Genomic DNA, 21,070 nt, shown 5'->3' with positions numbered 1-21,070 from the left:
AAATAATATATAATTACTTTATTAATTCAAGAAAGCATATTATATAATAAAAACTTTAGCTTCTATTATATAATCTAATATAGGCTTTTAGTTATATATATAAATCGGGTCTCGACTTATTATAGTTATTTATATAATAAAAGAAATTATAGTTTTCTAAAGGCTTTTTAGGGATTTATATTTAGATCTTAAAAAGCTTTAAATTATATTTTATAATAATAAATAAATTATTTAACTAATTATTAAAAAGAATAAAAGAATTATTATAAAGCTTTATTATATTAATATCTAAAATATATAGCTATATTAAAAGTATAATAAAGGCGTTTTTTAAATTATATATCTTTAAATAAGTAATATATTTATAAATAAACTTATAAAAAGTTTATTTTAATTTTAATTTAAGAATTTTAAAGCTTTATTAAACCTTTAAGATATTAGAATAAAGATTAAAATAATTAAATAGTATAAAAAAAGGCTTTTATTTATATTTTTTATTTATAAAATCTATTAAAATAATAGAGCTTAAAAGCTAATAATAAAAGATTTAAAAGTATTTTATTATAATATTAATAAGCTTATATAAAAGGCTTTTTACTTAATTAAATTACTTTTTATTCTTTTTAGTAGCTTTTTAAGCTTTAGTAAAAAAGCTTTTATTATTATTCTTTTTATTAAATTTAGTAATCTTAAGTATAATATAAATAAAATACCTAAAAGCAAATAAATGCTTTAAAAAGTCAGAATTTATAAAGAGAATTAAGAAAAAAAGCTTATAATATCTTTAATAATTAGAAGTTTAGTAAAAAAAAAAAAGCTATATAATAAAAATATAAGAATTCGAAATAATAATATAGAAATAACTAGAAATATATTTCTAATAATAAATACCTTTACTAATAGTATTATAATAAGAATTATTACTTTTATTCTTTAAAGTAAAAGAGATTATATTAAATTAAAAACAAGCTCTAAAATAATATAAAGAACTTATAATAACTTATATAAGAAATTTCTTTTAGTCTAATATAAATAAAACAAGAAATATAAGATTTCTTTATATTCTTTTTAATCTTTAGTAAAGAAATACTAGAAGTATTAAATAACTTAGTAAGAATCTAAATCTCGATATTTTATTAAATATAAGCTTTATATTAATAATTAAAAGCTATATTTATAATAGATTTATAAGCTATTTAATATTATTTAAAGTTAGTAAAAAATAAAACAAGAATATATTTTGAGTTAAAAATATCTTGAATTTATAAGCCAAAATTAATTTAATAATAGTATAAAAAAAGATAAAACTAGTATAAACTATATTTATAATAATTAAAAGTTTAGAAAAAGAGTTTTAGAAAAATATTAAAGAAAAGCAATTTAATTAGAGGTTCTAGTATTAGTAAAAAGATAAGTTTTATATAAATATTTCCTGAAATTTAGTAATTTAGAGAAATAATATATATTAAGCCTATTTAGTTTAAAATATTAATATAGTTCTTTAAAACTTATATATTAAATAATTTTTATTATTTTAAAGCTCTCTAATTAGATAAAATAAATAAAATAAAATATTATATTTTAAAACTTTATATTTTATTTGAATTCTTTTTTAATTAGTTTAATTAATTATTTTATTATTTTAATATAACTTTCTATTTTATAATTTTTATATATTATATATATATTTATCTCTAATTATTTCTGGTTTAATATTCTTTATATTTTCTGTTTTATAAAGAAATATTATCCTAAAATAATTGTATTAATAAATAAATAAAATTTTATTATATTATTTATATATATAAAAATATAACTATTTTAAATAATTTAATAATTTATATATTAGTTTTATAAATAAGCTTCTATAATATTAAAAAGTTAACTCTCGGCTTAATTATTCTTATATTATATATAAGAAATAATTTTATAAATTTTATAAATACTTTATATTTTATATATTTATAATATTATTAATAAATATAAATATAATATTAGTTTTATTAATTTATTTAATTTATTTAATTTATTTAATATAGTTCTATAATATAAATAAATAATAATTTATTTTACTCTCTCTTTTAAGAAATAACGCGAGCTAAAGATCTAGCCAATTGCGTCGCGAAATCCCAAAAAGAATAGCACCATATCACGTGCGGCTTGGCAAAAACGCGGTCAGACCCGAAAACGTGACCTCCCCTACGTGGCAGAGTCAAAAAACCTTCGGAGGACCCTTTAACGTTAGTTAACGGCATTCCAAAGCCTGAACGAGGCTTTGTTCATCAACATCAATCTCAAAATGCCTCCCCAGATCCTCCTCTCTTGACAACGAAACAATGTTCGACCGCTTATTCGATGTCCCTCGAAATGGCTATCCTCCACTTTCTCAACGCAGAGAAGACCCCCTCCCTTCACCCCCTGACATCAAGTCCGTCTTTCCCTCTCCCACTACTTTCCCTAACCCCGCTGACAACATCTCAGTCCCCTGAAACTCTTCGATATCGCGAAGTCTCAAGGTAGACCACTATATGCTGCAGCGCCGATGGTGAGGTATAGCAAGGTGGGATCTCTCCTCCCCATCCCTGGAGAATAAAGCTGAATTGGAGGACGTAACAGCTTGCATTTCGAGAGACCGTTGCGCAGTATGGTGTTGATTTGACTTGGACGCCGATGGTGAGTCTGGATCTTTTTGGATTATTTTGTTTTAGGGAGGAAGCTGATAGCTGCAATGCAGATTCTAGCCAAAGAATTCAACCGCAGTCTCGCAGCACGTGACAGTGGTAAGCAATGAAATTCCTTACCCGTCTTCTCAACCACATTCTTTATCTCACCAGAGCAATCAAGCTAAATAAAATGACTAGATTTCACACTCTCACCCAACTCCCCTCCAACAATCGTTCAACTCGGTGTTAACAGTCCCCTCGAAATCTCCCGCACCACGCTTCTCCTCTCGCCCTACGTAAACGGCATCGACATCAACTGCGGCTGTCCCCAATCCTGGGCGTGCGCTGAAACCCTCGGCGCAGCACTAATGCACAAAAGAGATCTCGTTGCCTCGCTCGTCACCTCTGCCAAACAAGCGCTCCACTCATTAAATCACCACAACAAAACGGTGTCTGTGAAGATCAGGATTCACAAAGATCTTCGAGAAACGGTGGATTTTGTCCGCACGGTGCAGGAGGCAGGTGTGGATTTTATCACGATTCATGGACGGATGAGGAGTACTCCCAGCTCACAACCTGTCAATCTTGAAGCAATCAAACTGGTAGCTGAGCATTGTTCCGTCCCAACTATCTGCAACGGAGATGTGTTCTCGTTGGAGGACGTGGAAAGGCATGTTCAGGCAACGAAGGTTGATGGTGTTATGGCTGCTCGGGGCTTACTCCAAAATCCAGGGCTGTTCAAGGGAGGAGACGGCTGCAGTTGGGATGTTGTGGAGAGATTCATGAGCGAGGCTGTAAAGAAGCCCATTCCTTTTAAGCTTGTGGTGCATCATCTGAGCGAGATGGTCGGGAGTGATAGGACGCAGTGTGGGAGCACGCTACTAACGAAGGAGCGGAGGAAGGAAATGATGGCTTGTGATAACATGGTCAGGCTGATAGACTTCCTTGACGAGGTGAGGGAGATTAGACGGTTATGAAACAGATTGAGAAATGGTGCGAGCTCAGAGATGAAAGTTCAGCGTATATGACTGAGTGAGGGGAACGTTTGAAGAAATTGGGTTAGGGAGAATGGGTTTGGAACCGCTTCAACTAGATTTGTGACAGGTAGTTCGAAGTCGCCCTTCAAGTCAAGCGAATTTGTCAATCGCCATGCAGAATAGACTAAGCCAGCGTCGATCCCAGTGATTCTTGCAAGTTCTTCCGCAATTGAACATTTGAATATGTTGACAGGATTAACGGTCGAGAACGCACCCGCATACAGCGAGCAGATTGCATCCACCCGACCTGCAGTTGCTTCGACATCCTCTCGCGCATCATCTCCCATTGCCAAATCGTAGTCCGCTGTGTTGTCGGCATCGATGGATTGTTCAATTCCCACGAATCGCGGGGAATTCCCAAATTGGACCATCCCGGCGATGTAGGGAAGTCGTTCAGGTGGGGAAGGATGTATCAATGCCAAAGGATAGCGTAGTAAATCCATCCGGGGCTCCTCAATATTTGACGTTCTGATTGAATGCTGGAAGAGAGGGGTGTAGGCACCTGGGAAAGCCTTGTCTGATGCCATTTCGATGTCTCTGCCACCCTCAGGCTTCAGGCTTGATGTCTTTTATCTTTGGGGCTGGCTTCTTGAACCCCAGCCCCGCCCACAACCTCGGTATCAACTCGATATCATTTTGGCATCGTGGTCAAGACCGTGGAACCTTTTTGTTATGAGCAGAAAGGTGGGAAATTGAAAGTTGAAGGAAGTCGAGACCCCGCGATTTATCAACCCCTCCATCTCGCGTGAACAATAGGGGACCTGCGCACTAGACCCAAACAGGAACCAGGTGGACAACCTTCGGAGTCACAGTTAGCACCCACGTTCTATTTGTTGAAGGGGCTAAGGTCCATCCTCCAAAGCTATGAAGCCGACTCCGTCCTTCTTCCCTGTTGTATATGCCTTCTCTTGCCGGTCGGATACAGTACAGTCGAAAGTCCGCCACGTGAGAGTCCAGGGGGGCAATCCCTGAACAGAAATGCCAAGACTCGATTCATTTCCTAACGGGGATGAGAGATTGAGGAGGCTTCGCCTCCTGCTTGTCCTTGATGTCCGTCATGAAAGGTCCATACCAAGATTCCCCCGAGCCCGTTGCATAAAGGCACGGCGATGCTCAGGATTTTTTATTGTTGTTTTCGAATTCACATCCTCACTCACTCGCGTCGCTCTCGCTCGCTCCTATCCAAAGGCGTGCAAGCGCAAGCACACATCCGCTATGGCCCCTCCAAAATCTCTCTCAATGGCGCTTCCCCATGAAATCGCAATTATTCGGCAAGCTCCTACCCTATCTCACTTCGGTCTCCCAGGCCAAACCGCTATCATCACTGGCTCCACCACTGGCATCGACTTCCACAGCTGCGTGCACTTTCTCGCCCACGAGCTCTCCCACCTCATCATGGCGGTACGACCCACCAGCAACGGCGAAGCCGCGGCCCTTAAGTTGCGTGTCCAGTTCCCGGTCGCCAAGATCGAGGTGTGGTCGCTTGAGAAGACGTCCTAAGATTGCATCATGACCTTTGCGCGCATGTTTGAGACGGACCTCGCCGGACTCGACGTTGCAATTTTGAACGCTGGCATCGTGAAGCCGGACTTAAAGGTTATGGGAACGCCTAACGCTGGGAATCTCTCAGCCTTGGCAGTTTGTTCGGCCTGCTTTGTAAGCGAATTCGGCGCAGAACGAGACCAACTATTCTTAGAAGGCCTTTTAGAAATCCAGTTGTTTTGTTAAACCAACTTCCCCCAATCAAGTAGCTAAGAAGAACATAAACAAAGTCAAAACGTAAAGTAGAGGAATTTTTGAGCCCAGGTCATCAGCAGCCAGGTTGGCCAAGTACACGTCTGACTCGAATCAGACAGGCCCACTTGGACATGTATTCACGAGCCCAGTATTGGCCAACACTTTCCACAAACTGCCTTCCAAAACCATACCTTCAAGGTATTAGGATCAAACATTCTAGCACCAGTGCATCACAGTTCAAAAGACAGGAGAATATTCGCAAAAGAAGGGAACTGATATTCTGCCGGGAAAGATTCGTCAATAAAGAAAACCGAATTCTGCTCGTCCTAACAAACAACCTTATTCCGGATCCAAAGGACCGTCAAGTACAGGGTATCTTCAGCACAAAGACCTCAATCCAATACCCATCAAAGAGCACTGAGCATTGGCCGAGTTCCTTCGGCGGGAATGCCCTTGTGCCGCTATACCAGAGTTAGGCAGAGCTTTCCTTGTTGGCTCGGGCAGAAGTGATGGACTTACAGATTACCTGTCTCAAACGACTAAAGACCAAGAGAATCGAGAAGTCCTCCCTTTTTACCACCCTTCTTGCCACGGGGTCCACCTTTTCTGCCACCCTTTCTACCACCCTTTCTGCCACCTCGTCTACCACCCTTACGAATTCTACGAGGGATTTTGAAGGCAGTTTCCGCATCAGTTTTGGCCTGCTTCAAATTAGCGCCAACGTATGAAAACACTAATAAGAAACTTACTTCATCTATAGCAGCCCCCGTTTCTTCAACAGGAAGCGCATTTCGAGCCTTGAGAAGATCACCAAAATCACCAATAGTAGAACCAAGATCAAAAAGACCATCAAGAGGATCAGCACCACTGACGGCAGTCGCAGCAGATTCCGCATTGGTGTTGGCCTATTTCAACTTAATCCTAATAGTACGAGGAATAGGAAGAGAAGCTTACTTCGGCTTTAATGGCCCGGATTTCTTCCACGGGAAGTGCATTCCGGGCAGAGACAGGAGCCTTAGGGGCAGGGCGGGCCTTCTTTGGGCGGTGATGTCGATGCAAAAACCGGTGAGGGAAACGAAGACCACCGGCAGGGAGCGCAGCAGCGACTGCGTTCTGAGCCTGCTTCAAATTAGTCACCAAGGCAGCAAGAACACGAACAGAAAACTTACTTCAGCAGTGATAGCTCCCGTTTCTTCGACAGGATGTGGTGCAGTAAAAGCCAGAGGGATAATCGCGAGAGCGATGGTGAGGGTACTGATGATTTGCATGGTTGTATAAGTTTGTGATGTTTTTGTTTTTCGCGTTGAGAAAGGGCAAGAGGTTTTAAGGAAAGATCTGAGGATAGCTTGCTGAAATGTTTATGGAAGTGGCGAATGGTGGTGAGGAAAGCAAACGGAGGAGGTAAAGCTCTCTCTATATATAATTCTCATGGAGATAGTTCTGGCATGTAGAGCGACGAAAAGTGATTCAAAGTGTGATCGCCACAGTAATAAATGGAATTTGAGTACCAAATTTCAGCAGTTGCGATGTGAAATTAGCAGTATTTGATATGGCGAATCGTGAGATGAGTAGGCGTCGAGGTGAGATTGTGCTCGAGGACCGCCAGGGGAACTCTCGTCAATTTGAGGCTTCAAAGCGAGGTGACACCCACACCCTCAAATTCAAGCTCGTCTTACGCCAGAGTGAAGGAGTTTGGAAACCCCGTATGAGAGTGAAGATGAGAGAAGACATGCTAAGATTGAATTGTAGATCTACTTGGGCACGAGGTCGGAGTCTGTAGAATCGGAACGAAATGTCGGACGGTTAAGAAATGATTGTATTATCAACTTGTTCCGCACCAGGCTCATGATGATGCTCGATCGACCTGATGGCACAAAATTAGACAGAATCCCATCATCCTGTGGCCACGTCCATCGACCTTACTGATTCAGTGTTCACCAAGTGGATTGATAAGCCATCCTCAGGTGAGCCACTTGGTATTGATCATTTCATTGCCTGTCAACCATGCAATCCAGCAGATCCACTGCGACATCGCCATATGGAAGTACTCTGAACGACCTCTCTTCCAGTATCACAAGAATATGAGAAGGAAATCGACTTATGCTACATTATTATCCAGCCAGTCGCCAGCACTTGCAGCAAAAGCACATGAATATCCATCCAGGAATCTGAGTCCGTACTGTGAGGACTTGAAGCACTGCTCCACGAAGATCTCCCGAAGAGATGGCACCAAATACTCCAGAGATATCCTCATAACACAGGCCTACCCACGATATGCCCACAAGATACTCGCACGTTCTGAAATCCAGGAGGCTGACACTGAACTCCACGAAGGCTGCAGCGCAATCTCCGCGTCAGAAGTGCCCTGCAGAGGATGGCGGAATCCTGAAGACAAGATTTGCCATGATGCGACAAGAGCTCAAAGCTCTAATGAGCTTGTTGCAGCAGATCGATCACGTATCCGTAGCCATCAAGCCGACGCGTCGATGTGTTCCCTTCGATCTCGCCCACCCTTCTCCGCACCACACCCTCCCCTCACATTCCCTATCCCTTAATCTCTCTATAGCATCGAAACCCCAATCTGAACCACTCAGCAGATCCACAGCATCTAATATCATCGACTCGGAAGGTATTCGCAGCACGATCAAGAGCAGGGTCGTGGACCTCAAATCGCATCATCTACTGCCATCAGCCCCTCATCACCAAGGAAATAAGAATAAGACATACCTCTACTACCTACTCACCTCTATTACCTTCCAACCTCTCACGTACCGCAGCGCCACGTTGTGCCTAGCTTGCAAGTCCTCAATGTCCGAACCGCTCCGTACAAATCTGCCACCTGATCTCGGAAAAACGAAATCCCATTCCGTTCCTCCTGTGCGCACGTGACCACCTCTTCCCCATTCTCCCTCTTTTTCTCGAACATCCCCAAAAGCAAAATCTCAATGTCCATCTCTCACTCGTACAATAGATCTCAATCTCCCTTCTATATCCGTACATTCACATAATCCGTCCGATGTAATCCCAAAGTTTACCCGCTTCTGGTCTGAAAACTTAAGATCAACACTTTGATTATTTCGTCTCCCCTCGTCTTCTATTCTATGTACACTCGCTTTATTTCTGTCTCGCCTCCCTCTAACTCCCTCCAAAGCCATTCATTTATTGTCCCACCTCCACCCATCAAATGCACTGCATTGTACCAGGTCCGCCCCGTCGAATGAAAACTCCCCATCCTCCATGCATTTGAAAATCAAAGGAAAAGGAAATCCACGCCAAACGCCACGCAACCTCCCCGCCATCCACCCATCCATCGATTCATTATACAGGGCCAATATCCGATATTGAAACTTCGTTTTGTTCTGTTTCGTGGGAAAGTGAGAAGAAAGGGGAATCAATGTTTGCCGCCCCGCTTCGCCATGAATCCTTTTCTTCCACTGCCACCCATAGAGCGCGTGTGGTTGTGTTTCTTTGCGGATTCGCGGTCCGAGGACTCGGACTCTGTTGGATCTCCTCCGTTCTCCTTTTCCTTCACAGCCTCGCCATTCGTCTCGTTCTCGCTCTCGGTTTCTTTGGGGGTTTGGGTATTGGGAGTGGGAGAGGTGGGTTGAGTGGATTGACGGAGAGCAGGATGCGAGGAGTTGGAGGTAAACTTGGCTCCCGGTGCAGGAGAGTCTGAGCCCGACTCAGAGGAAGAGAGGATCTCGATTGCTGTAGCCTGCGTGTTCGTCGTCTTCGTAGGTTGGGCAGGAGCGTCAGTCATGGCTGTTTCTCTCTCGCCCCCATTCGACAAAGAAGCTTGATTTTGATTTTGTTGGGACTTCCTCCGAATAGCATCTTCAGCCCGACCACCAATAACCACCTGCACCTCTCCCTGACCTTGTCTCGCGGGCTGATTCTGATCAAACAGGCTAGGAGCAAAGTAGCTCTTCGAAGCCGAAGGACCAGCAGAAGTGCGCGGCGGAACGGGACGGCCTTCGTCCTCGGGGCTTCGTCGTCTCTTATTGGGATTATTGGTAAGTGGGGCAGGGTTCGAAACTAAATCCTGTACGCGCAGGACGCCGAAACCGGAAGGCTTAGAACCAGGTCGTTCGAGAGCGTGAGATAGGGTGTTAGGGTCGTGCGCCATATAGGGGCTCTGCACGCGAACGGAAGCGTTGGAGGGTGGTGGGCGGTAGGAAGATGGTGCGGCTATATGGGCTGCGTTTGCGGCTGCGCTATAGGATGGTCTTGGAGGTTGTGCATTGCTTGGTACAGGAAGGGGATTATAGCGTGACGGTTTAAATGGATGCGGAGGATTGCCTGGGCGGCTATCGTCACTTGGGCTAGGGCCAATACGCGGAGGAGTATTAATCGGGGCGAATGAGGAGATTGGAGGTGTGCTCGTAGGCGTGGCTTGTGAAGTCGTTGATGTAATGGATCTGTGTTCAGAAGCTGCTGTGCCTGGCGGTGTAACTCTCGCAGCCTTTCTAGCTAGCTTATCCTTCTCTCGCAACCGTAGACTGACGCCATAAGCCTTTCGGATCTGGCTCTTACGAGAGGCGTTGCCATTCTTTAATGAAACCAGGCGTGTAGTTCGCTCTGCTTCGGTATAGGTAGCGGGGATCTCATCGATCTGTTGTTGGTACCGGTCATCTGCGTCCTGAAGCTCCCTATTAAGAGCCGCCAAACGCTCTGCTGGCAGTTCGGAAGGGGATTGGCGAACGTCTGAGGGAGGGGCTTGCTTTCGCGGACCTGGTGTGGAGACTGGGGGTGTGGGAGCGGAAGGCGTGCGGAGCGGAGGTCGCTGAATAGTCACTTGAGGGTTTGACTTTTGACTCGGTACCACTTGTGTTGAAGAGATGTGTGATGTGGCAGGCGTCGATTGAGTTGGTGGGGGGTGGCTCGTAAATGGCGGGCGAGGGATAGAGGGAACATGGACCTGCGATGGAGTTGGTGCTGGAGGGGGACGCTGGGCCTGGGAAGCAGCCTCTTGCAGAAGTTGATTAGACGGAGAGGTAGCAGGAGCAATGTCTTCGGCGGTACAAACTCCCTTTAGTTTGTGATAGTCCATGCCCTGCTTGGTCGTAAAGCCTTGGATACAATTTTCACACCACCATTTAGAACTAAGCACCGGCGGGATTTTCTTGCAAGGTTTCTTGGTGGTATGATATGTGTATCCAGACGTAGTCGGAAACACAACACGACAGTCGGGACAGCTCAGCTTCTGGCCAGCTTGAGTCTGGTGAGGTAGCTGTTGTTGCTGGTGCTGCTGTTGCTGGTGCTGCTGGTGCTGCTGGTGCTGCTGTTGTTGACGAACAACATCTGCCTTAAGCTTCTCAATGCGCTGTGCTTCAAGGTTTTTTTCTTGCTCTGCAAGAAGAGGATCGCGGTAAGATGATGCAAATCGTGGGGCAGGCTCGACTTCGAAGACCTCGGTCATATCGGCGTCAACGCTGGCAGCTCTGGGGACAACCGACTCGTCGTCTTCATCGATGATGTCGTCCATCTTATATCCAAGCCTGTCAGCCCGGGCAAGCCATGCGATAAGCTGTTTCGCAGAGACTGTCTTCAATCGTTCAGCCAGAACTTCATCGAGGACTCTCTGGGGGCAAGCGTGAACGAGTTGTGGCACCGTTGCATTTGTGATCACCTTCTCAATCACGGCGGCTTTCCTGCTCGCAACGTCGATGAGCTTCTCCTTAAAAAGAGATTTATCCTGGAGGACTTTCTCAGTAACGGTGGGGTTTGCGTTCTTGAAACCAGCACGAAGGATGAATGAGATATGAGACTCGTCGTATTGGTCGAAGAGGAAGAATCGCCATTTATCGTGAAGAACCTTTTGGGCTGCTTGAGCAGATGTCTCGTCGAGAACCTTATTAAGACGTGCAATCTCCTTTTCGAGTTTGATAGACTCGGCGGAGGTCTGAAAGTTGGCCGAGGCTGAAGCTGAAGCTGAGTTTTGATGTCTGGACTGGGTTGGGGAAGATTCGGCTTCTCGTCGTTCTCTTTCAGGTGTCTTCTCATACTTAGCAGCCGCAGTTGAAGGTGAGTGGTCTTCATCTTTCTCAACGGAGGGAAGAGGCTGGTCGACATGATTGTCATTCTCAGGTGAATTGCTTGCTCCTTGGGTGGCATAGGTCAGGTGACCGTTCGACACGTGATGAAATTTCTTTGGGTCGTGCGCATCGCTAATTCCGTTGGCCTGCTCTGCCTGTGAAGCGGCCCCGGTCGCATTCAAGGGAACGTCATCTTCACCATCTCGCATCTCAACGTCTCTCGACTCAGACGTCATCTCCATGGTAGGCATTTCCTGGATGCTTCCCATAATCAGAGGTGTAGTGATGATGAAGAACACATTAGGATAAATCGAGGTACGGTGTTGTCGTCGGCGCAATCACTCGGCGGAGGGACGAAACGACGTGGAAAGCGTGCCTTGAAAATGAGCCCAGAGCGTGACTGCCTGATGCGAAACGCTTATTAGCCTTTATTAACATAAGAAGGCGTTATTTAGTGATGACAGGATGGGATAGAAATGCGCGCGTACCCATTACCTTACGTCTCCGTGTTGTCCGATCCCGTCGTGCGGAATCTTGGGCGACATGCGCGCGCGTGCATGAACTCAATCTGCGATCGTTGGTATTTAATTAGGAAGAAAAAGTAGGGCACGCAGGCGATAAAACACCGTTATTGAATTATTAGCTTATTAACGCTAAACTCGCGCTAGTGGCCTGAAACTGTTTAGCTCTCTTAAGAGCTATTCTTAGGTAATGAATGGATTGAATGGGTTGAATGGCAGCCTGGCGTGGCTCGCACCTGGCAGGGAATAACGTTGGGGCCGCTTTCATGTATTAGGAAGGCCGCGGTATGAAATTGGGAAGGCTCTTAATTGGCTCGCTTGGCTTGACAATTAAAGCGACCTGGATCGCTGGCAACTTTGCCACCAGCTAGAAGCTTTTGCATAAAAGAGCCTTCTTCCGATCAAATTGTGACGGTAAATGAGCGTGTTTGTCAAATAAGAGCCAATCAATTACGACTTACTTTTGAATAGTGCTTCCGGAATGCCGGTAAGCAGCGCACCGGCTTAACCTGCGTGCCCCACCAGGTAAGTTACAGGGGTGCGAATGAGGACGTACCAGGTTATTTCTGCCTGGCTTTTGACTGAAAGAAAATCGACTTTTTATGTTCAAGACAGAGCACAGGTCTATAATACTTTTATAACAGTTTTGACACGGTCTAGAAACGCATTAGTTAGGGGTTACGGTTAGTCCCGAGCCTGCGAGGGGGCTCAGGGTTATGAGTTAGGGTTCCGGTTATCGGTAGTTAAGGTTTGCCAGGGGTCAGGGGTCGGTAGGAGGCACCTGCTTGGGATCGCTCTAGAAATGGTTTACACCAGTTAGACACAGTTAGAAAACAGTATTTGGGTTACTTACTATAAAGATATAGTTAATGTACAGCAAACAGGACACAGCTTTGCTGTGTCCTCTTTGCTGTGCTATAAATGGGAAGTTGATGCCTGACGTGAATTCATCTAGTTAATTTACTTCGAAATTGGATTACTTCAATCCAAACCCCTGTAATCTCACCCGATGGGACCATACAAAAAACCAGCTGCACTGTAGACTCCCGAAACGCCACGGTCCGTCAGTTTTTTGTTTGCTTGTGCCACCCCTCGTAATTTCGCTTGCAGCCCCTTTTCTCGTGTCAAAGGTGATATCGCCCGTGGAAACCTCGATTGTTTCAGGGTGATGATGATGATGATGAGTTCAATTATTTTTAAAGTGGACGTTCCAGGCCTTTCGACCCATGCGTGCCACTGAAGGCCGTAATTATCTATACCAAGACGTATTCACGATAGTACCATAGCTACAGGGACAGCCTAGTTTCCTTTACACCATCGTATACTACCTCTCGAGGAGAAAACCTTGCAAAAATCTGGTGTATATTTAACTAGTCCCCGAAGGTTCCTTATAAATCGCGACTAGCAGTCGAGAATCTCTGTATATCTAGTCTCTGCATGTGTGCCCTTCCCTTCCCTAGTATCCACGCTGTGTCTTACCTCGAGTTGGAGAGATCGTTCGTGCTTGCTCGCCGACACGAGTAGTGGCCCGACAGCCGCATCGAGGACAAGGTATAGTCGTTGGCTGAGGATATTTGTCACGGCCTGGACAAGCTGTGGAAGTGGAATGTAGTGTGTTTTAGTATGTTTGTAATGAATCATGGTGCCCTAAGGGCGGTGAAGAAGCTATATGTACGCCTGTGCGCAGCACGTGACAATATTCGAGGAGGAGAAGTGGCATGATCCAAAGTGCTTGCTATGGCTCTTGCCCGGCCTCTTGTAGAGGGTAGAGGGTAGTATTGTCGTCTCGATCCGCATGCGATAACAAGTCGAGAAGCTCATTGCCGACAGTTGTTGCACAGTGAGATCTGGCCAAATCCTCTGTCAGAGAGTCGAGTCGCCCCTATGCAATCGTCCAGTCCTTGCCCCGGCCCTAAATAACACTACCATTGCGACTCTGATCATTGTGCAAGCTAAGCTTACAGTAGACCTTAGTTATCTGTATAGAATTCCATACAGAGTCCCTAGCAGGCACCGCGAGGAGGTGTGAGTTCGACTTTGCCCGCCGATTGTTTCAGGGAGTGTAGTCGAATGAACAGGAAGTTGCCGATGGCCGCCACGTCAGCTGATTTGTCATATGGGCATTACCTGACAAATCAAGCTACCATGTATATATATGCCCCCAAGTCCTTGATTTGGAGGGCCAGCTGCTATTGTCAACAAATCTCCATTCCAAAAAATGTGAAGGTGACTGGATGATTGTCTGTGGGAAGTTGGTGGAATAAAGAAAATAAAAGGGTGTGTTGTGGGATGATTGTTCACAATAATCTTATTGAGTGGGTGTCCTTCAACAAGTAGAAGCGAGGCTGTTAACAATTCATATTAGTATATCGGAAGGTGTTGTGAATAGCTTCACCTTTGCGGATGGGGAAAAGGATTTGCACTTCGCCGAGGATTAGCCTGCGCTAGGGTAGAGCACGAGGTGTATATATTCGCAAAGCAAAAACGTTGATTTACTCCCTCCTTCCTCAAAGGTGCGAAATAGGGGTGACCATGGTCACGTGATGAAGCCTTCATGCTTGCTCGTTTGACCAATCTCAACTCACTATTTCTTTCCGATCCATCTGCCTCCAAGACTTCTTCATTCTTCTTTCCATTCCACAAAGTCCAGAAATAGACAAAACGATCAAGCATATCACTGCCTCTCTGTGCTTGGCAATAGTGGGGCTATGCTGAGCTGAGCTGCATATACGCGTAAAACAAAAATTGATAGGCCGACGGTTGCCGATCCTTTACATGCGATCAACAATCGGGCACTGGAACCCTTTCCCCTCACAAAATATAAGAATACTCAAATCGCAACCATATATCTCAAGCAAAAATCACTACTCCTCCTTGCACTCTTGTCACGTAAATTCATAATCTTACCAACAAAATGGAACCCTCCTACGAGTTAGGAAGCCCTCAAAAAACCATCAACTCATCTCAACCCCAAACACTAGAAGTAGACTTCTCCTGGAAGAAATTCAAATTATTCGTCACCTCCAAAAACTCAGACTCCACGCCCTCGAAACCGCTCTACATCATCGAATTCAAGACCATGAAATCACAGCTCCTCTTCAAATCCGCCGTCGATGATTCAATCCTCGGCACCGGGACCCTGCACCCTATCTCCATCGACGCAGAGTGCTTGGTCCGCGGCCAGGACATCAAGCTGAAAGCACAAAAACGGTTTAAGATCGAGTACGAGTACTTCTCCACTCTATTCTCCGACACCGAAAATGGGGAGCCGGTGCCCATGACTTGGGTTTGTGACACGGGAATGAAGACGTGTGGATTTGTGTGTTTGGATAGGAACCGGATGCCTGTTGCGCGGTTTCAGGTGAATTTGTGGGCTGCGAAGAACGTTGGGGTTATTGAGTTGCTGGGGGTGGCGGCGGAGAGGGAGGAAGTTAGGGATGAGGTTGTGGTTACGGGCTTGACGTTGTTTTATTTCACGGTGTTGAGGTCGAGTAGTATATTTTCGTTCTTTGGCGCGGTGTTTTCGAGGCCTGGGAAGGAGAAGGCGGGAAAGGAGAGTAAGGAGAGGGTTGAGTAGTTGGGTGTGAGGATGTTGAGAGAGAGGGGTAGTGTCACTGCTTAGCTACTTCTAGAAAGAGGTTTGTGTTTTTCCCCTTCGTTAGTTGTATTACATTATATTTAGACACTGGAGGGATCTAGAGCAAGTGTAGGGGATAGAAGTCCCAATGAGCTCAGCAAAGCTGACGGCCGACGAATATACAAGATAAGAGGATCATTTGAGAGATTTTTTTCAACGGCTCGCAAGTGGAATCAACACTAAATCCGAAGGTGCGGTCGAGCCAACCGAGAAATCAATGGTGATCATGGCAGCTGAACGTCTCACCGAGTTTATCACCGTAAAGGGCTTCATCGGAGAAGTATTGAAGCGGATATGCATAGTCCACACATTTGCCGCCTCCAGTGGGTCCAACGTGAGGGCAATGGATCTGTTTGAAAACAATTTAGTATCTACCTTTGATCACGAGACACGAATCTGATGGGCAAGAGATCTTACCTCCGGCCGCACTTGGGTGAGTACAAGATGAATAGTCCGGCAGACGATATTGTCGCCCCATGCCTCGTCATAGTTCCCGTATTGTTTCCCAGATAAGGTAGCTATGCATTCCTCGACGGTGTCCCACTGCTGATTTGCCCCTGTGCACCTCTGCTGGGTGCCACCGCAGAGTTGTTGGATTGATTGCGCGGCGACCTGAGGATTGTTTATTTGGATGCCCAGACCAGCCTCGATCCAGTCGTTGAGGTTCGGGATCCAGGCGTCATATTTCAGAACCGCTCCGTGTCTGTCGAACTTCCAAAATGCTACCTGGAAGGCAAGGGCCTTATTAATGGGATGATCGCGCGCATGTGCTGAAAATTGATTTCATTACTCACCTCTTTTAACGGCGCAAGGGCTTTTCCATTGTCTGCACTCTGATCCTCAACATTGCAGAACAGGTAGACCACTGAAGCTGCAACATCTGGGCAAGCAGAGCTGAACTCAGTAATCTGAATCCTTGAAATAGCTGTCGAGGCCGCGTTCGTTGAGGGGACCGGTGCGAGAGCGAAGAAGTACTCGATCGAATCCTCGAAGCCGGAGAAATTGCCCACCGGATCGACTCGACCAGTAGCTTCCTCGTTGAAGAGGCCTGGGGGGACCCCTGCGGCTCCTTGTTGCAATATTGGGAGTTGATTGGGATAGATTGTGAGATCGTAGATTTTTCTGACTGTATCGAAGTTGCGCTGCTCCCAATTTCGTTGCTCATGATGTTTCCCAGGTTCAACCTTCCACGGCAGACTCCGTGTTGATGGTATCAGACAAGCTAGACAGACGCACACAACACTCAAGTCAAACAAGTACATGGCTGGAATTCACAGTATTTCTAGCAGTACAGACAAGACTTTGCAACAATGAGAAAGTCTTCCCAAAACACAAAAGAATGGCAGGCGGCGCCTTGTTATGCAGGACCAGCGATCGTTATCAGATATCTCTGAAATATTGAATATTGCGTCAATGACAGCAACGTGGCGGCTCGACAACGGACGGATTTTGCCATGCCGCAAGATGATGAACAAGTGGACTGCTGGTCCAATCTGGGCTGGCGTTCGGGCGGCCCAGAAACCCAAGATGGATCTTGCTCATGTACTGTACATGCAGGGCGTCCATGGCGTCCATGGCGCCTGAGCACGCCTCACCGCAACAACGTTTTTACTGAACTTGATCGTTCGATGTCACTTCAACCCCAGCCATCGATAGGGACGATCTCCAAATACTTGGATCAACCCCGCACAGCCCACCAGTTGCACACCGCCCGGATCGAACTTCGAAAGCAAGGCTGATATGAATTAGTACAGTGACGTGTCTCGCATGCGGCCTGTCCGTGTCCATGTATCCGGGACCCTCGGCTAATTCTTGTCTTACTCAGCAAGGGTCAGTGCCAGCCTTCAGCCTCATGCACAGCAACAACCTTGGTCGATGGGCCATGAAGTTGCGAGACAGAGTAAAGAACAATGCAAGAGAGAAGGAGGGTTTGAACTCATGCAACGAGGTCATATCGCTTGCATCACTAATGGTTCACGTGACTTTAGGTCACGTGAAGATGCCTCGGCTACAGCCACTCAGCTGACAGAACACTTCGGACGCAATGCAATCGTGGTAGTTAGCCAGTAGCCCTCATAATTGATGTGGAACTCGTCTGGAACTCAACTAGTCACCTCCAAGTGATTCACATCCAAAGCTTTGCATAATTTCCCGAGATGGTAGCTGGTTTTCTTTGATTATCTTCGTTGCGCCAAGTTGCTGGATCGAGAGTTGTGTAAAGTCACCAGAGTGCTTGATGACCTTTTCGGGCACGCTCCGGGCCTTAAGTTGATAAGCTGCGAGAACAATAGAGTCAGACGTGTTCATATTCTGTGATGTTGCGATTATTAAATATAACCTTAGCGAGACAAAGGCTCCCGATTACGGACCGTGCCTTCAGTGGCTCAAGATATGTGCCGTGCCTGAAAGCCAGTTGCTGAAAAGTGAAGCAAATTATGCAGGTGAGGACGATTGGCTCTTCTTCCGTGGATTGGTTCCTGAAAATTTCAGCAGTGCTGTCATCCGGGGTGTCATTGGTTCCGCTTCTGGATGTACATGGGAACCCCGTGTTGATGCGCCAATGAGAATGTGAATCAAACACCCTCATTATCACATTGGGTTTTTGTCATCCCATAGGCTACAGAGCCTCAGGTAGCCATGGCATGGTGGAAATCGAGGCCTTTCGCAGTCATTCACTCGTTCACTCATTCACTCAACCCCTTTTCAATGGCGTGTTAAAGGAAAGGCAGCAGTGCTGCGGCATACCTAGCAGAACAATGTTGGCCACCGCTCTGTCAAACACTTTGAGGCTTTGATAATTTATGCTTGTTTTCTACTTTATCCACTTCATAGCTCCCTGAGATTCCTCTTAATACCCGTAGTTAGTCAAGCCGCCCGAGACTCCCGCCGTTGCCATCCCGCAAAGCACGCGCCGACCCCCGCACCCTTCCTACGCCACTGGTACTTGCCCCTTGCTTAGCTTGGTGCTGCGATGCAGTGGTGTTCCAAAAAGCCGAGTTGGTTCCTGAGTGGAGGGTTCTCCCAAATCGATGGCCTATGAAGTTCGTCTTGGCACTTGGCGGCTTCAGTCCCCGGAGAGTGATACGGGGGGGAATCCATAAACACCCCTCCCCTCCACGGCCCCTTTTTGGCCCCCTATGGGAACCTTTCCTAAACAGGTTTGAACCACGCCATCTCCCCCCCGTCAATCCCCAACAACTGGAAATCTCCGGCAAAGGGATGCTCTATCAAGCTAGGAGGACGTGACTGCGCTAATAAATACAACCAGTGGGGTACAAGTATCGTGCTATGCATGATCCAAGTCTCCTCTCAACGATGATCCAGCCAGCTTTAAGCTGTTGACTCTCCACAACTTCATACCCCGTGTCTCAATCTAAGAATTTATTGATATACGGGCACGGACAGCCACCTTCGCATCTCATCGACAAAAGACGCTACATACATCTCAAAAGCAACGATACTGAGAAAATCACAAACATGGCAAATCTCGAGTCTGTAGGCTCTCTACCGCGCGAGTCCCTCCTGGCCTTGGTGTGGACAAGTTTCAGTGTCGCATGCCTCCTCGTCATCCTGCGGACGGCCATCCGCCTCAAGTTTATGGCACGACTGACCATGGAGGACTACTGGATATTCCTCGCTCTGGCGACACTCCTCACGAGCTGCATCCTTCAGACGATTCAGCTGCCGAATGTTTATTTTATGTTGGCCACTATAGCTGGCGTGATTCCGATATCCGCCGACCTGATATCTTCCGTCGAAGCCTATTTGAGGTTCGAGTTTGCGATTATGTTACTATTCTGGACGGTTCTCTGGTGTGTCAAAGCGAGCTTTCTGGCGCTTTATTACAAACTCTTCCGAGAGCTTCAGATTTATCGCCGCTTGTGGTATATCCTCGCCGCATTTACACTCCTTGCCTATGTAGGATGCTGGATCACGCTTGCCACTTCATGCCATCCTATTACGAACTTCTTCAAGTTCAATCAATGCAATACTGCAAAGGATATTTGGGCCTCGAGATTGAGTGTCTACTACAGCACTGCTATCGACATCTTCACCGATTTATGCAGTAAGTGCACTTGCGAACTGAGTTGAGAAGGGTGTTGACAATATCGCCAGTGATGGCCATGCCTATCAAGTTGATCTACAATCTGCAGATATCCTTGAAACAAAAGGCAGGCCTGGTGTGTGTGTTCAGCCTGTGCTTTGTCATGATCATTTTCGCAATCATTCGAGCAAAACAGATTCTCGTCGAGCAGTATTTTGTGAATCTCGTCCTTCTTGAGGTCTGGTCTACCCTCGCCTCTTCGATATGTGAGTCCCCACGCTCTATTCATCATGTTGCTTAATTCCACATCAAATTGTAGAGGAACCCCCACATCTAATAATTATATCGCATCCAGCTGTGATAGTAGGCTGCCTTCCAGCATTTAAGTCCCTCATCGCCAACCGCTCCGCCACGCGCAGCAACCACGGCTATTCAAGCAGGAGCAGGGACAAAGTCAACAGCAACGGCAAACTTCGCAGAACAAGCATCCCACTTGATTCGTTCGCGAATGATAAGAAACGCGCCAATGAGTGGCAATCGAACGCTACCGATTCGCAAGAAGAGATTGTCAAGCCGGACGACATACGTGCCATCAGAGTCAAGAATGATGTTGTAAGTAATACAAGTGTGTCCCCGTATCATGGCCGTTACTGATATTTCTCCGTGAAATAGACTGTCTCATACGATGAGATGGACGGTCCCCTTCCTATCTATCAGAGCAATCAACCGATTTCTGACAGCAGTCGACGATTGCGATCTTGAGTGAGCTTTTTTGTCACGGCTACTGTCGAGGCCGATTCCAATCTGGTGGCCTTGTGGGTGTTGTTTCGTGCTCTCTAGTTATGAAAAGGGGGTTTTTTCATATCGTGGCAGAATGTTCTTAGATTACTCAATCTCACGATACCTGGTATGGAATTGAGGGTATCTCTAACGGCCTGCGTTTGGCGTTACACTACCATGGGATTAATGTTATCTTTACTTAGAATGTGGCACTCCTTTATGTGACGGTTTATTAACCTTACCTACTACCTATCTATCAGAGTTTAATTCACGAAGCGCATCCAAGTTGCCGACTTACCAAACCAGTTTCCCAGAGACGAGGGGAGCTGGGGTTTCAAATTAATTCCACCCAGATGAATAGCTTCCTTTTCGTCAAAGCTGTGGATAAAAGGTTTTCTTTCTGCAGGCCCTCCCTACAGCAGTATTTGAACGATATCGTTAATACCAAATCGCCCTGGGCGTTAGTGATTCAGTTCAGCTGTGTTGACAACCTATGGCATTCTTACTTGTGGTGTGGTCAAGGCTATCGCAGAATTTAATAGGTTTCGCACAAGTGCCGATGTAAGGGGGTGTGAATCACGGGCCCAGTACTAGCTTGGGAGGAGTACAAAGCTA

General features: G+C 45.7%; 6 protein-coding genes across 6 annotated transcripts; 3 read left to right on the top strand and 3 right to left on the bottom strand.

Annotated features, from left to right (window-relative positions):
- The first annotated feature begins 2,152 nt into the window (after nt 1–2,152).
- K444DRAFT_609682 (FMN-linked oxidoreductase) lies at nt 2,153–3,914 on the top strand. Its single transcript, XM_024879617.1, is given in 5 exon segments — nt 2,153–2,430; nt 2,448–2,560; nt 2,617–2,673; nt 2,735–2,780; nt 2,862–3,914. 4 exon segments carry the CDS (start codon nt 2,543–2,545, stop codon nt 3,638–3,640), a joined length of 900 nt encoding a protein of 299 aa, XP_024740375.1. The 5' UTR covers nt 2,153–2,430; nt 2,448–2,542; the 3' UTR covers nt 3,641–3,914.
- Nucleotides 3,915–5,679: 1,765 nt separating this feature from the next.
- Nucleotides 5,680–6,993, bottom strand: K444DRAFT_321118 (uncharacterized protein). Its single transcript, XM_024871880.1, has 5 exons — nt 6,607–6,993; nt 6,392–6,556; nt 6,187–6,342; nt 5,957–6,138; nt 5,680–5,898 (listed from the first exon to the last, which is right to left on the bottom strand). The coding sequence occupies exons 1-4, from the start codon at nt 6,703–6,705 to the stop codon at nt 5,977–5,979; spliced, it is 582 nt and encodes a 193-aa protein (XP_024740374.1). The 5' UTR covers nt 6,706–6,993; the 3' UTR covers nt 5,680–5,898; nt 5,957–5,976.
- Nucleotides 6,994–8,710: 1,717 nt separating this feature from the next.
- Nucleotides 8,711–11,961, bottom strand: K444DRAFT_321058 (uncharacterized protein). The gene is made up of 2 exons (XM_024871879.1): nt 11,961; nt 8,711–11,889 (listed from the first exon to the last, which is right to left on the bottom strand). The coding sequence occupies exon 2, from the start codon at nt 11,739–11,741 to the stop codon at nt 8,829–8,831; it is 2,913 nt and encodes a 970-aa protein (XP_024740373.1). The 5' UTR covers nt 11,742–11,889; nt 11,961; the 3' UTR covers nt 8,711–8,828.
- A 2,946-nt stretch (nt 11,962–14,907) lies between these two features.
- K444DRAFT_641303 (uncharacterized protein) lies at nt 14,908–15,570 on the top strand (the record flags this gene model as incomplete). Its single annotated transcript, XM_024884609.1, has 1 exon — nt 14,908–15,570. One exon carries the CDS (start codon nt 14,908–14,910, stop codon nt 15,568–15,570), a length of 663 nt encoding a protein of 220 aa, XP_024740372.1.
- Nucleotides 15,571–15,707: 137 nt separating this feature from the next.
- K444DRAFT_320973 (uncharacterized protein) lies at nt 15,708–16,988 on the bottom strand. The gene is made up of 3 exons (XM_024871878.1): nt 16,425–16,988; nt 16,048–16,356; nt 15,708–15,979 (listed from the first exon to the last, which is right to left on the bottom strand). The coding sequence occupies exons 1-3, from the start codon at nt 16,890–16,892 to the stop codon at nt 15,845–15,847; spliced, it is 912 nt and encodes a 303-aa protein (XP_024740371.1). The 5' UTR covers nt 16,893–16,988; the 3' UTR covers nt 15,708–15,844.
- A 2,004-nt stretch (nt 16,989–18,992) lies between these two features.
- Nucleotides 18,993–20,623, top strand: K444DRAFT_320948 (uncharacterized protein). Its single transcript, XM_024871877.1, has 4 exons — nt 18,993–19,696; nt 19,747–19,941; nt 20,031–20,287; nt 20,348–20,623. The coding sequence occupies exons 1-4, from the start codon at nt 19,108–19,110 to the stop codon at nt 20,435–20,437; spliced, it is 1,131 nt and encodes a 376-aa protein (XP_024740370.1). The 5' UTR covers nt 18,993–19,107; the 3' UTR covers nt 20,438–20,623.
- The last annotated feature ends 447 nt before the right edge of the window (nt 20,624–21,070 follow it).

The sequence above is a fragment of the Hyaloscypha bicolor genome (assembly GCF_002865645.1).
Source record: "Hyaloscypha bicolor E unplaced genomic scaffold K444scaffold_50, whole genome shotgun sequence".
Taxonomy (NCBI): Eukaryota; Fungi; Ascomycota; class Leotiomycetes; order Helotiales; family Hyaloscyphaceae; genus Hyaloscypha; species Hyaloscypha bicolor.
This window is presented reverse-complemented; position numbering and strand designations above follow the sequence as displayed.

Bases quoted from the DNA above. Each gene is read 5' to 3' on its own strand.
- K444DRAFT_609682 (XM_024879617.1), top strand. The intron at 2,674-2,734 runs GTGAGTCTGGAT...GCTGCAATGCAG, and splicing joins ATTTGACTTGGACGCCGATG to ATTCTAGCCAAAGAATTCAA. The intron at 2,781-2,861 runs GTAAGCAATGAA...TAAAATGACTAG, and splicing joins TCTCGCAGCACGTGACAGTG to ATTTCACACTCTCACCCAAC.
- K444DRAFT_320948 (XM_024871877.1), top strand. From the start codon at position 19,108: ATGGCAAATCTCGAGTCTGTAGGCTCTCTACCGCGCGAGTCCCTCCTG. The intron at 19,942-20,030 runs GTGAGTCCCCAC...TATCGCATCCAG, and splicing joins TACCCTCGCCTCTTCGATAT to CTGTGATAGTAGGCTGCCTT. The intron at 20,288-20,347 runs GTAAGTAATACA...TCCGTGAAATAG, and splicing joins TCAGAGTCAAGAATGATGTT to ACTGTCTCATACGATGAGAT.
- K444DRAFT_321058 (XM_024871879.1), bottom strand. From the start codon at position 11,741: ATGGGAAGCATCCAGGAAATGCCTACCATGGAGATGACGTCTGAGTCG.
- K444DRAFT_321118 (XM_024871880.1), bottom strand. From the start codon at position 6,705: ATGCAAATCATCAGTACCCTCACCATCGCTCTCGCGATTATCCCTCTG. The intron at 6,557-6,606 runs GTAAGTTTTCTG...AATTTGAAGCAG, and splicing joins CGGGAGCTATCACTGCTGAA to GCTCAGAACGCAGTCGCTGC. The intron at 6,139-6,186 runs GTAAGTTTCTTA...AATTTGAAGCAG, and splicing joins CGGGGGCTGCTATAGATGAA to GCCAAAACTGATGCGGAAAC.
- K444DRAFT_320973 (XM_024871878.1), bottom strand. From the start codon at position 16,892: ATGTACTTGTTTGACTTGAGTGTTGTGTGCGTCTGTCTAGCTTGTCTG. The intron at 16,357-16,424 runs GTGAGTAATGAA...CTTGCCTTCCAG, and splicing joins CCCTTGCGCCGTTAAAAGAG to GTAGCATTTTGGAAGTTCGA. The intron at 15,980-16,047 runs GTAAGATCTCTT...GTTTTCAAACAG, and splicing joins TCACCCAAGTGCGGCCGGAG to ATCCATTGCCCTCACGTTGG.